Source organism: Urocampus carinirostris, chromosome 7 (assembly GCF_059441175.1).
Source record: "Urocampus carinirostris isolate Australia breed hairy pipefish chromosome 7, RoL_Ucar_1.0, whole genome shotgun sequence".
NCBI lineage: Eukaryota > Metazoa > Chordata > Actinopteri > Syngnathiformes > Syngnathidae > Urocampus > Urocampus carinirostris.
In genome coordinates, this window is record NC_142355.1 from 25,996,381 (window position 1) to 26,010,677 (window position 14,297).

Genomic DNA, 14,297 nt, shown 5'->3' on the forward strand with positions numbered 1-14,297 from the left:
TCTTCACATAAGCGCTGAAATTGAGAATATAACATCCGGTTTTAGTCGATACCATTTTTGTCGCCACCATAAGACCCAACATTCAAGCAACTTGGATAAAATTGCAGCCGCCGAGCGTTGATCTCCAGTCCGTTTGCATCCATCATCTTGTTTTTACAAGACAAGTGTAGCACTCGAGGCACGTCACGCTTTCGAGGATCTTCATTGCGATCCCTGACATCAGCGTGTTAATCCTCGGTTCATTTGAGTGAAAAGGAAAATACAGTCACTTTTCCATATCGGAATCACGCCCCGTCAAGTGTCACTTTTCAAGAACAACGTTGGAAAAATGGAGCTAAAGAAACATTCGAGCGTGCGAGATCCTGTTTAAGCGTGCGCATGATATGAGCACGCAAACAGCGATGTGCCTTGTGGCTGAGTGAGTTAAGGAGCTTTGCCAGGGCCTGAGCTGCCGAATCAATATTAGCATTCCTCTGTTCGCGTACCACTATCATGATGATGTAACTCCTGCCGGCAAGGAAACTGTATGTTGACATTGTCTTGGTGTATGGTACAACTTATAATATACACAAACACTTTTTGACAAGACTACTTTGAGTTAATGTGTCAATCAGACCACAACAATGGCTGCAGGGTGTCTGCAGGTTCCTAGACCACAGCTATTGGAAATATGAAGGCATGGTGGAACCTGGAGTGCGCAATATATTTTTGTTTTCCATGATTTTAGATTATAGGGAATTGAAATGATTAAAACAGTGAGGATTTTGAAACCTACGTGTCATTATAAGTTCATCTTTATAGTTGAAGACGTCACAATGGTTTAGAGCGGGTGTATCCAACTTGCCTTCTTTAACTTAATTTAAGATAATTGTCTGGAATAGTAGATTTGTTAAGGCCATATCTTTTACTGAATTTAATAATTAATTTGCTCTTTTTTCAAATTTCTTTATTATTTCAAACTTTGTTTACATTTTTATCATCCTCTTGCGTCTTTCTTTGGCATCACTGGTATCCTGGTATCCCAAAAAATATTGGATTCCACATTGTCACGTGAAAGCCTCGGATGCTGGGAACGCAGTAACATGGGGTCTACTTAAGTACTCTATCCACTTGTTATGTAGGCTTGACCATGAAGAACAGGGTTTGGAATTTATATATATATATATATATATATATATATATATATATATATATATATATATATATATATGTATGTTCTCCCCGTGCTTGCGTGGGTTTCCTCCGGGTACTCCGGTTTCCTCCCACATTCCAAAAACATGCATTTCAGGTGAGTTGGCCGGTCCAAATTGTCCCTAGGTGTGAATGAGCGAATGAGTTGTCTGTCCCTGTGTGCCCTGCGATTGGCTGGCAACCAGTTCAGGGTGTCCCCTGCCCACTGCCCGATGATTGCTGGGATGGGCTCCAGCACCCCCGCGACCCTACTGAGGATAAGCGGTGCAGCTAATGAGATGAGATGAGATATATATATATATATATATATATATATATATATATATATATATATATTATGTATATATGTTCTGTATATTTCTATATTCATTGTGAAATAAGAATGTTTGTCCTCCTACAGCAACAATATCCTTTTTCATGAACAAACATGAACAAGCCACTATGGATCGCTATATATATATATATATATATATATATATATATATATATATATATATATATATATATATATATATATATATATATATAGCGATCCATAGTGGCTTGCAAACAAAATCTAATCCTTCAGTGCATTTTATTTCACTCTGATGATTCGATAAAATCTGCAGTTATTGATGCTTATCTTGACATTTTTGTCGTAAATAATAGATTTAAAATAAGGTATAAGCGGAGTTCTATTGTTAAATGTCACCAAATCCTGCAAACAAGGATACAGATGTATTTACCTTGCCGTAGAGGGACGGGCAAGACAGAGAGGGGGATGTATTGTGTGCATAGCTCCACCCATCTCTATTCACCAAATCAAATTGCTTGGGTGCTTGTTTTCGGGTGTTTACAGCTTGTTCAGTGGGTTTTCATTATAAAGTATCTCAACAGTGAGCATACATTGTTGAATAAGTTTACATATACAGGATTCCATATAGACGCACAGCAGTCTGTTGGTGTAACACCTTGACCAGGCCTGACCAACGTGCGGACTGGGGGTCGGTTACGGCCCGCGGCCTCTGTCATACAATTCGTAATATGTGGCCCACCGGTTATGTTGAGCGCAGTATCATATAAATTTAATCAAGACTCTTCAAAGAATGCACAGCTGAATAGTCGCGCCTCACACATTTTCAGCGCACCAAATCTGGCCAGCTTTCTAAAAGTTTGGAAACCCCTCACTTTGACTGCAAATTGTAGCTGGGACTCTGCCCAATGTATTCTGAATTGAACCACACACCGAATAAGTTGTGCGGGGTTTGCATGTACTACAATTGGAACAATACAGAAAAGATTAGCATATTCTTTAGCTTATCTCCAAGGCAGTCGAACTCATGTAAAGAGCCATACCTGGCTGACGAGCCATACCTTCCTGACCCTTGTTGTAGGAGAAAGAAACCTGATCTCTAATGTCATATGTATTCGACACCCACCTCGAACTACCCATGTCTTTCTTTTCTGGTCATGTTCCAGATGGGCACGTTCACAACAGCGGATGGCGAATACTTCCTGGAGCCTCTCTTGACCGCAGAGGGGGAGGAAAGGTACGAGGACGAGCACCAAAAACCCCATCTGGTCTATCGGCAGGAGAGGAGGCGCAACCTCTCCAGCGACGGCAAGCCCTGTTCGGCCTCAGGTAACAGACAGCAGACTGTCTTAACTGCTTTTCCCGTAACGATCGTCTGGCTGTCGAAGCACTTTTGTGACCTAACCATGAAATGTAAATTATACCCAATCACAATTTCACTCTAATTAAGGGTTTTTCCCTCAGAAACCCAATCACTGAATAGTCCTTGAGCATAGTCTGTTCCTCTTCCAAAGATCTTTATCTAAGCTTAGTCACAGACGTTTGGAATGATACTAAATGAGATGAATAACCAGACACGATTTGTTCATGGCTTGAATGTTTTTACGGTAATTACGGAGCCTGTTGAGAAAATAAATCACACAGGACGTTGATTAATTTGAAGGACGAAATGGTTGGACAGATTCCCAGTTTTTCCACCAAATTGGGCTCATTGCCGTGGAAGTTCGGGCATTCCATTTAACTCTCTAATGAATCTTTTGTTATGGAAAAGTGACTTTTTGAAGACCAAAGTAGCTGACAGGTTCCTGATTTTCTTGCCAACTAGCTAGCTAGCTTATAATTTCTAATTGCTCTTTACACTGCAAACATCCAGTTTAAAAAAATGTTGTATCGTAAGTAAAATATTCAAATTTCCAAGTGGAAAAGTTATTTTTCAAATGACAATTAATTTGCTTATTCTTTATTTTTAGTGTTTATTTTTATATTTTAAGTCTTAAAACTAGTATGACTACATATTTAAAAGAATTACATCGGCTATTTTGATTTTAAGATTTATAAAGAGAGAAAAATATGAAATTACCTAAATATATTTTATCACATAAAACTTGTTTAAGTTTTTAAAACAATAAGGAAAATCATATTTAAAAGTGGTAAATGATCACTATTCTTCTAAATTTCCTGATAACATCTATTTATTTGTGAAATAAGAAATTAATACTTAATGACAAAAATGATATGATGTAAAAAATGTAGAAAAGTAAGTAAAAATATATAAAAAATAAGACCACATATATTATTTTAGGGGGCAGCACGGCGGCGCAGTGGTTAGCGCTTGTGCGGCACAGTTCATGTCATGGGAACCTGTCGTGGGTTCAAATCCAGCTCCGGACTTCCTGTGCGGAGTTTGTATGTTCTCCCCGTGCTTGTGTGGGTTTCCTCCGGGCACTCCGGTTTCCTCCCACCTTCCAAAAACATGCATTTCAGATGAATTGGCCGGTCCAAATTGTCCCTAGGTGTGAATGAGCGAGTGAGTTGTCTGTCCCCGTGTGCCCTGCGATTGGCTGGCAACCAGTTCAGGGTGTCCCCTGCCCACTGCCCAGAGATGGCTGGGATGGGCTCCAGCCCCCCCGCGACCCTAATGAGGATGAGCGGTACGGCTAATGAGATATTATTTTAGGTATATTTTTTTCTGCTATTGGAAAAATAATGCACTGCAAAAACTACTTCATTGTCAGAAAATGTAGCTTATCTTAAGTGTAATTGTTCCAGTTTTAAGATAGTTCAACTTGTTTTTCTAGTTGAACACAATTTTCAAAAATGTCTATTAGATATTTCAATTTCTTTTCTAATCCTGTTAGACAATATTTCTAAAAATGACCAAAATCTAACACCTGCTAGATAGGACAATTTACCTTTTTTAATAATTGTTTTGTTTTTGAGGAAACATGATAAACTACCCTAAAACAACAAGAAACATCCTTAAGTAAAATCTGATGCAAATAGAATAATATTTTAATTTTGCAGTGTATGTATAATTTTTGTCTTACTACAAGAGAAGACATCAATTAAAAAGTTGACGTTTATTAAAAAAAACAACAACACGTATTGCTGGTTTTCAGCCAATTTTTTTCTTCTATCCATCCATCCATCCATTATCCGCACCACTTATCCTCAGTAGGGTCACGGGGGTGCTGGAGCCCATCCCAGCTATCTTCAGGCTGTAGGCAGGGGACACCCTGAACTGGTTGCCAGCCAGTCGCAGAACACACATACCAGTAGAGAGACAAATAACTCGCTCATTCACACCTAGGGACAATTTGGATCGGCCAATTAACCTGACATGCATGGAATTTGGGAGAAAACCAGAGTGCCCTGAGAAAACTTTCGCAAGCACAGGGAGAACATGTAAACTCTTCACAGAAGAGCTGGATTTGATCCCATGACCTCAGAACTGTGCCGCAGACGCGCTAACCACTCAGCCGCTGTGATGTTTTTCTTTGTTCCTTTTACTTTGAAGTCTACAACAGTTTTCCAATCACCTCACTTTCAATTATAATCTTTAACAACTTTTTTTTAATGATAATTTAAAGCTACAACTGGCACTTTTGAAATGTGATGTAAATAATTGTAGTCACTTCCAAATTCTTGCTTTTGTGACCTTTTCCTTGAACGCATGAAGTCCGGTGGCCAATACAAGCCTGGCAAGAGGCTCAGTGGGCGCGCTATTGTGGGAGTGATACAAATAAATCTTGTATGTGTGTGCAAGCTGCTTCGTGGCTTGTTGTCTCGAGTCGGGCTATTGTCGCAAGTGGCGGCTATTGTCTGCCTCCACAATTTAAAGAACTTGGACTGACCTCCCTTATAGGCTGAGTGTATGTGTGCTAAATAGAGACAAGAAATGTGGAGGCTATCTGTTAGATCCTCAATAGTACTCCACAGTGAAGACGCCAGGCAGAGTGTGTAGATTAGAACTAGAGTTGTCTTTATTGCCGTTAAAAACAACCTAGTGGACATGGTTTATAACTATGAATAGACATGGAACTCTTGGATAAACACACAACAAAGATTAAAAATAGAAAAATAACGGATTGCCAGGGTAAACAAACAAAAATATTTACAAGATAATGCTTGGAGACTGGTCTAAGTTGTAAGCGCATCGTAACAATAGTGCAATAAAAATAGTGCAATGACCTTTAGCAGCAACATAAATCCAAAATAAGTCGATAAATAAGATATGAATACGTATTTTTCCGTACACATGTAAGATATACGTCTATCGGCAGGAGAGGAGGCGCAACCATAAGTGCAGTCAAAAACATATGTTTTTAGTCTTGTGTGCTAGTTTAGGGTGGTGATGACCCTGGGGAAGAAACTGTCTCTGATCCTGTCAGTCCTTGTTTTAAGAGACCTGTAGCACCTACCAGAGGGCAGCAGGTCAAAGAAGTGGCTGGGGTGAGAGAAGGTCTTTATAATGTTCTTGGCTCTGCTGCCTTGTTGAACTGTTTCAATTTGAATACATTATGTCTGAAAATCAGGGATGCACCAAAATAAAAATGTGTGGCGGAAAACCGAAACCTGAGATTAAATGCTGAATGTTTAAAAAAAGGTACAATCTCAAATAATGAATAACTCGCAAGCATATCACTCAATACTAATTTTAAGTGTATCATTAATTACATTTTGTCAAAACCAGAAAAAAGGCATTTTAGCATTTTAAGAATGAAGTCAGACAACAGATACAGAAGAAGTAAAGCTGTTGAGAGATTGAAAATGAAACACAAGCAAGTTCATTCTACTTTAAGTAAAGTGGACGGTAATAATGAAAAAGCATAGCTTGCAGCCCTTTGATACTTCTTGTGATTAAGGGCTATACAAATAAACATGACTGGACTTGAACTGCAGCTGCTGCACTGCACTTATTTTTTTGTTATTTTGTTTTTAATCGACAGAAGAGTGAATAATGACAGTACAACAGAAGTAGGAGGGAATTGATCATCATTATTTTAGTGCAGGAGTTGGCACAGTTGAAAGCACCAATGTGTAATATTTGACCACTAGATGGCACTGTGTTTTTTGGTGCAAGCAAGGCCCAGTGCCACATAGCAGTGTGGCGGAATCCTGCTGGACACACATGGCGGCGACCTAAATGGGGATTCCGCTGTGTAAAAGAAATGCAAATTTATAGACTTATGACTTTTATAATTAATATCAACGGTATGATAGTTCATGTATTTTTGCTAGTACAGACGCTGACCAACTTCCGGCCGATCGTTCGTAAATTGAATTAGTTCGTAAGTTGCTTCAGTGCTATATTTTGTTTGTTTAAGGTTTATATAAGTATGCTTAAGGCTTGCTTTGTTTTGTACTAAAAAATTAATAAAATAATATGCTCTATAAAGATAAATAAAGTTGAGTTTAACTTGTTTCTGGAAGATGCGCTTCAAGAGGTCCTCCTTGAAGGTGGCCGAAAACATGTGTTCCGACCATTTTGTCAACCGCATCGAGCTTTCTTATTCTAATTTCATTCAAAATAAAAGGCTCACCTCTTCTTTACACTTTACACTAACCATATTGAATGGATGCACGATATTAAACAATAAAAACGTCAAAGTTCTTAGAGCGCTAGAGATACAGTACATATAGTATGTTTACACACAAACTAGGAAGTAGAAGCTGGATTTCTTCTTCGGGGTGGATGCTGGGTGACCTATCACCTCGCCACCACACAGCGCTAGCGGCGGAAAGAAACTACAGTAATGTCCTGTACTCGGAAAAAGGTGCACACAATACAAAATACAAAATCTAACTTACAGCAATGTCCAGATATTTTTTGACATCCCCCCAAAATGTTTTGAATCTACCGTTTTACGTAAGTCGAATGGTCATAAGTAGGGGAGCGTCTGTAATCAAATCAAAACATTTTGTCCACTAGGAGGCATTAAATATTACAAACTGTCCCTTTGATGCAACAAACTAACAACTTAGCTAAAGTGAAATAATGAAAATAATGTATGAAAATCTCCCACTACACATAGCTTGTCGCTCGCCAACGGATTGAATCTCAAACACAAAGTACATGTTTACGAACAAAAACAGTACTAGGTTAACTCCATAGTGTTAGCATTAAAACATTAGCCAAAATCCGTCTAGTTGCTAACAAAAACCTGGAAGCAGAGAGGAACACAAACTTCAGAGCGGTGATCACAACCTCGTTTTTTTAGTAAGCCTTTTTTCAGTTTTACTTTTCTTTCGTCCAAAACTGAAAATTAACTTTAGCCAATTTTTGTCAGGAAAATCGCCGGTACTGTTTACGGCCCTACACCCCTGAGAACGCCTGCTCTCGGGAAGCTAAGCAGGGTCAGTCCTGGATAGTACTTAGAAATCGGAGACAACCTGGTAATACCAGGTGATGTAAACTGGTCATTTGGGGCACGCTCTGCTACGTCAGCATTGACTGCACTTATGGTTCCTATCTATGGTTAAAGGAATGTCCAATTCAAATGTATCTGGTTTGATTCAATAGGGCTGGATTGAAAATGGTTCTAACTGGAGCTTTACTTCACAATTCAAAGTTCTCGTGACTACATTTTTTTCCTATTTTATGTGTAATGTTGACATTGGTCACCACATAGCCGTAAAGAGAACTCCCTGTGGTGAAGATCCATATGAGACACCTGTAGGTCTTCATGCAAAGGAAGCAGGCAGACAATAAATAAAAGGATTAAAGAGCTGGTGGAACTGGGCTAGTACTGTACTGTGTCCCGAGATGCGACTCATCTGGCTTATCAGATGAGGCCCCTCTTCCAGATGTGGTGATTAAAATAAGCTCTTTGAAGGCCACGCACAGTTGTCTTTGTAAGTGATGGAGTGCGTTACAAGCCGCCACTAGCAGAGGACGAGAAAACATAGGCTCGCCGGCGTGCCGCTGGACCTATATATCATGGTGTGCAGTTTCATTTCGAAGTTTTCAGCAATGTCATAAATGTGATTTATTTTATCTGATGAGAAATTTCCCCTTAGAAACAGCCACATGATAAGTTAACAAAACGTGTGCAATATCCTTAGTTCTTTTTCCCATTCATGGTAAATCATTATGGCTTTAAGATTGCATTCCATACGAATTGTTCTACATTATATTGTAGGTTAATTCAATCAAAGTCCAGATATAAATATGAAAACAAAGATGACTATTATTTGTGAATTTAGTTTTATAGTACTTTAGATTCAGAATTGCATGAATAATACTGTGTGACCTTTGAGCTGATAAGTAACCCTTCAATGATAAAATGTTTATCCTAATTTTTTTTCCATATGTAAACTTATGCTTACATTCTAAAAAACTCCATATAGTTTTACCACATCGCCAACCCCCCATGAGAGACCCTTGTTATTGGAATTGTTATTTATTGAATTGCATAAATGATGCTCTAAAAGGGCAGCTGTTGGTACATAGTCCTCTCCGAGTATCTCCTTCTTTTGGAGAAGCAATTGTAGCTCTCATTGTGGGGAGGGGGGTAGGGGGGTTAGCCTGCCTCCCTTTGTTTTGCCTTCCCACTCTACACGTCTATGAAGAGAACCCTCGTCTTAAATTACAATTGGTGTGAAGGTTGAATGTTCCGCCGACTATGGACTTTGAAGTGGCTTTTATTGAGTGCGCTACTATTTAGTATATAGATGACAATAGTCTTTTCGTGGTACATGGGAAGCAGGGGGTCGTCTTTTCCCTCTGCCCTCGCCCATTCACCCTCTTTTTATGTCCTTGAGAGTGAAACATCTTTTTTAATCGGACAAAGATGAAATGGGCTGTCTTTTATCAGGCCAAACAACGTTTTTATCGGCACAGTTACATGAGGGGCTCAGGGGGGGTGGATAAACTTTTTTACTGAGATATGACTGCTTAAGAGGAGACAACAAAGATGCTCGCGTGTATTCGAGCTAGAATAGCTAGTACAGTGAAATAAAAGTGTTGAAATCTGAGGAAGTCAATGAGGTCAAAGGGTTCAGTGATCAAGGTGTTGCCTGGTTTGATTGTTATTTTGGTAATAAATACTGTTGTTCACTTATCTTTACAGGATTTTTGGCACTATTCAGTATTTGGCTATTGAACAAACATTCTACGGACGTATTAACATAACCGATAAGAAAGAAGAAGATAATACATCAATGGAATCTGAACTTGCAAGGAGGACAGGGGAGAGCCCAAACCTCAGATTTGAAATTCCAACCTGTTTGAAAACATCTCTCCTGATCCCTTACTTTTTTATAAAATATCCTTAGTTTCAAAAGCAGATCCGCTCTAGAGGGTGTGGAATCAAAGAACATATACTGGTTTAAGATCAGAGGATAGTGTAATTGTTACCCTTGCAGTCGTTTGAGACATTTTGTGTTTAATGGCTATAAAAATAAATATGACTTGACTTCTCAACATGATTGGATGATATTGACAATGATGTGAGCAGTGTGTAAAAGTCAAAACAACGAACGACAGTGAGGTAAAATAGTCAAAAAAACGGAGTGGCATCCTTTGCAATCTCCTTTACAGGTGTCTATTATTAAAAACAGAATAAACTTCAAGAACATCCATCCATCCATCCATCCATTATCTGCACCGCTTATCATCAGTAGGGTCGCGGGGGTGCTGGAGCCCATCCCAGCTATCTACGGGCAAGGGGCAGGGGACACCCTGAACTGGTTGCCAGCCAGTCGCAGGGCACACGGGGACAGACAATCCGCTCGCTCATTCACACCTAGGGACAATTTGGACTGACCAATTAACCTGACATGCATGTTTTTGGAATGTGAGAGGAAACCGGAGTGCCCGGAGGAAACCCACGCAGGCACTGGGAGAAGATGCAAACTCCACACAGGAGGTTCAATCTCATGAACTCAGAACTGTGCCACACACACGCTAACCAATGTGCGGCCGTGCTGCGAAGTCGCATCGCACCTTCATAAAAGCCCCCAAACGGTTATACTTACCTAGATATGACGTCATTACAGACTGAGAGTATACGACTGTAACAGAATAAAAGTTGTGACATTTAATAACACACAACACATAATTGCAGTTGAATGAATATTTTTATCTTCATTATACTAAAGAAAAACTAAATTCTAGGGCTTCTCCCTTCAGTGCAAGAGAGCAATTTAGAGATTGGCTGGCTGACCATGCGAAATGTTGTGGTATCCCACGTTTCATGGCTAATAGACCTGGCGTTGGAAAGATACAGGGTCCACAGCGGGGGCTTAGTACAGTTGTTACCCTGGCCATAAGCAGTAGGCTGGACCTGCAGCAAGGCTATTGCTTTCCCTTCCGACACCGCCCCAGTCGATTCGTCAAACGCGAAAACAATCCACTGAGCAACCGCTAGCATTTCTTTGCACTTTCCTATTTCATTGATGGATTTCTTCTTAATATAACGAGCAACTAAAAGCTTGCAGCCGCTTATCAGTTTGTTTTAATTGAAACTACGCCCACTGTTTGATTGCCAGCATACGTGAGCCAATCAGTCATTCACACAGTCAAACCAGCCTATCACAGTTGCGCACACAGTCACAGCCACCCAAACAGAGCACCCTCCCTATACAGAACACGATGGACGATACGTTGATATCAATGACAATAAAGAAAAAAAATCAATTAAATTTAAAATCCGCGAAGGATTGAACCAGCGACAACCCAAGTGTGAACGAGCGAGGGGTCTCTGTATCTCCGTGTGAGCTTGCATGTGAATCTCGGCAAGAGTGGATAGAGATCGCCACAAGGATGAGGGTCTCTACAATGAGGGTGGATTCTTTTTTTTCCTTGAAACTCATTTGAAGACGGGAAGGGAGCCTCTTTCTCTCTTTTTATCTCTTGCTATAAAACTCCCCCTGCACCTTTACGTCTGTGCCATACATTGAACGCATTAGTAACAGTAAATTGAATATGGACAGTTTGACAGCAAACATTAGCAGCTCAATAGCTGAGCACTGGCATCGCAATGTTGTCGGTGGGGCTCTTTTTGTTGTGTTGTTTGGGGGCGAAGAAAGATCAAAATGACAGCCTTTCATGGGGCAGTACTCGGACCGCATGGCCCCTAACCCTCAACATAATCACTGTGGCTTTGCCCCCTCGGTGCCCACTATGTATACATGCTAGTTCAGATGACAGCATCAGTTTTTTTTTCTCAATGGGTTCATTTACATGGAAAAAAGGGCCCCTCCCTCGCCCGGGGTTGGTTTGAACAAGCCGACTTGAATCGCTGCCCTGCTTTCTTTGCGCTTTTATGTATGTGAATGGAGCCACTTGTTAGTAACTTCATTTCCCGTGTTGTTTGTTATAAAAAGGATGGGTTGACTCTCCCCTTCAAAATCACTCGTAATTTTTTTTCCTCTGTGATTATGTGTACAGCCCTACTTACGAACGAGATAATTCGTAAGTTGTATTTGTTTGTATGTTGCTTCAGTGCTCTATCTTTTATGGAATGCATGTTTAATGTTTATATAAGTACGTTTAAGGCTTGTATAAGTAACCTGTATTGTTTTGAAATAAAAAATAAACATTTCATTAGATAATATGCTCTATAAAGACGAATAAAGTTAAGTTTAACTTACTGTTGGAAGATGGGCTTCAAGAGTTAGGCGACTTCCTCCTCCGTGGTAGAAAGTGGCCGAAAAAAAGCGATCCAACCATTTTCTAAACCGCATCAAGCTTTCTCATTTCACTTTCATTTCCTCCTTACACTTTATACCAACCATATTGAACGTATGCACGAAATATAAAACAATAAAAATGTCAACGTTCCAGTTCACGCTGGAGATACAGTATAGAATTGTTACACACGAACTACGAAGAGGAAGCCGGATTTCGGGGTTGATGCTGGGTGACCTCACACAGCGCCACACGCGGGTAGCCGCGAAAAGAAGCACTACAGTACTGTCCTGTACTCGGGAAAAGGTGCTCGCAATACAAAATCTAACTTACAGCAATGTCCGGATATTTTTCGACATCCCGAAAAAATGTTCGTATCTACCATTTTCGTAAGTCGAATGGTCGTAAGTAGGGTGGCGTCTGTTCTACAGTTTCCCAATCTGATCCTTACATTAGAATCTGTTGACAGAATCATATGAAAAACATGAAATTTGTTTGAAATCTAGGTTGAAAACATTGCTTTCTTTTCATACGTATTGTAAAAGTCTTTCAAAGTATTCTTGAAATCACATTTACCAAAATCATGTTATTTAAAGAGACATTGTGTATTATTTGACCACTAGATGTCACTGTATCGTGTGATCAAGTGCTTCAAAACTCAAAGAAGAATACAAACCATGGAGACTCAAAGTGACCATACCCTGGTTGAACTCTTTTGTTTTTCACTAGCCTTTCGCAATGTTTTTTTGGTGGGTTACCTGTTGCAGCAAGATGACAGACAGTATTGTTAGCTCCCTCTGGGCAAGCCTCATGGTAGGTAGAAATGAAATAAAAATGTCTTAACGAGTATTTATAAAAAAATACGTTCATATGATAGTTCTTGATTATTTTATTCAAACTATATATATTTTCTTTTTCTCTGGCTCCTTGTTGAGCTGAGACTTGGTCAGGACTGGCCAGGATTTTGATCCAGTTTTTATGGTCGGGATATGCCCTCTTCCCTTGTATCTGGCCAAATTCAGACTGCCCTTGCGAGGTGAGACATGTACCAGCTCTGGTTTCCGGTCTCCTGGGAGGGGCAGACTCCCTGTGGTGGAATGGTCACAGCAACCTTTGATGCGCAAATGCAATATAACGTCCCCCTAAACCTCACATTTCATCAGAATAAGTCAGATAACATATCAATGTGATTGACCTAAAACACAGTACAGGTATTTACTACTCAAGTTTTGACATAATTTGATCATTTTCTGACATTGCAAAACGGAATTCTGACCAAACATTGAGTACACTAGTTACCTGTTGAAAGGTGTAATCAGTAGCGTAATCTGAACACCATGATGTTGCAGTAATGCAACTTGATTACTTTCAATTACTTTTGGATTAAAAGTAATATGCTAATAAAATCCAAAATACAGATAATATAAATAAGATTACTACATTTTGTTTAAGATAGATCAACAATGTAACCTTGAAAAATAATTTGAGGAAACAAAGGTCAGGTAGTTTACTTGTAGTTCCACATAAAAAGTGCTCAAATTTTACCCACGTAGTATCGTTTATTTAACAAAAATAAAACTTTCTCTTCCACATGGCAGACAAGATATCCTCTGTTTTAGTTCGCATTAAGAGCACATTAAGTACCCAATATTGTTTTAAACACTTTCTAAATTTCCAGCAAACTCTGGGGAGTCTTGTGTCCAAGTTCAAGTTTTACTTAATTAAAACTTAATTGGGGATGCCAAATTTCTTGACAAGATTCAGATTTACTGTTCACCTTAGATGGATTGGTGTTGTTTTGTTGTGTCCATGGAGTAAGCAGGTCTGCTTATTTAATCTCACATGTCAACACAGTGATCATATAGTGGATTTTGAACAACAATTACCCGGTAACTGCAAAATACCCCAAAAAAATCAATCAAATTTACCAACTGTCGCTGAAAGTATTACTAGCCCAAAACTGTGCTGCCCTTGCCCAATAGGCGCACACGTAAACTGCAGGCTCACGCTAATTCAACAAAATAAGTGCTACATTGAAGGAGAAATGAAATAAATAAATAAAGTGTTTTTACCTACAACACAGTGTGACAAACTTGCGGTAGTGGATTAATTGTACGATCTGCAAATTAGATACGGACTTTACTACGATGCGCGCAGAACGAGTGTAAACTTTATCTATTT

General features: G+C 39.5%; 1 protein-coding gene across 1 annotated transcript in view; it reads left to right on the forward strand.

Annotated features, from left to right (window-relative positions):
- LOC148362805 (A disintegrin and metalloproteinase with thrombospondin motifs 20) overlaps positions 1–14,297 on the forward strand; it is a 164,641-nt gene that overhangs the window by 13,017 nt on the left and 137,327 nt on the right. The window contains exon 3 of the mRNA XM_088340373.1: positions 2,650–2,812. Coding sequence (XP_088196499.1) covers positions 2,650–2,812 — 163 coding nt within the window. The remainder of the gene's footprint in view (positions 1–2,649; positions 2,813–14,297) is intronic.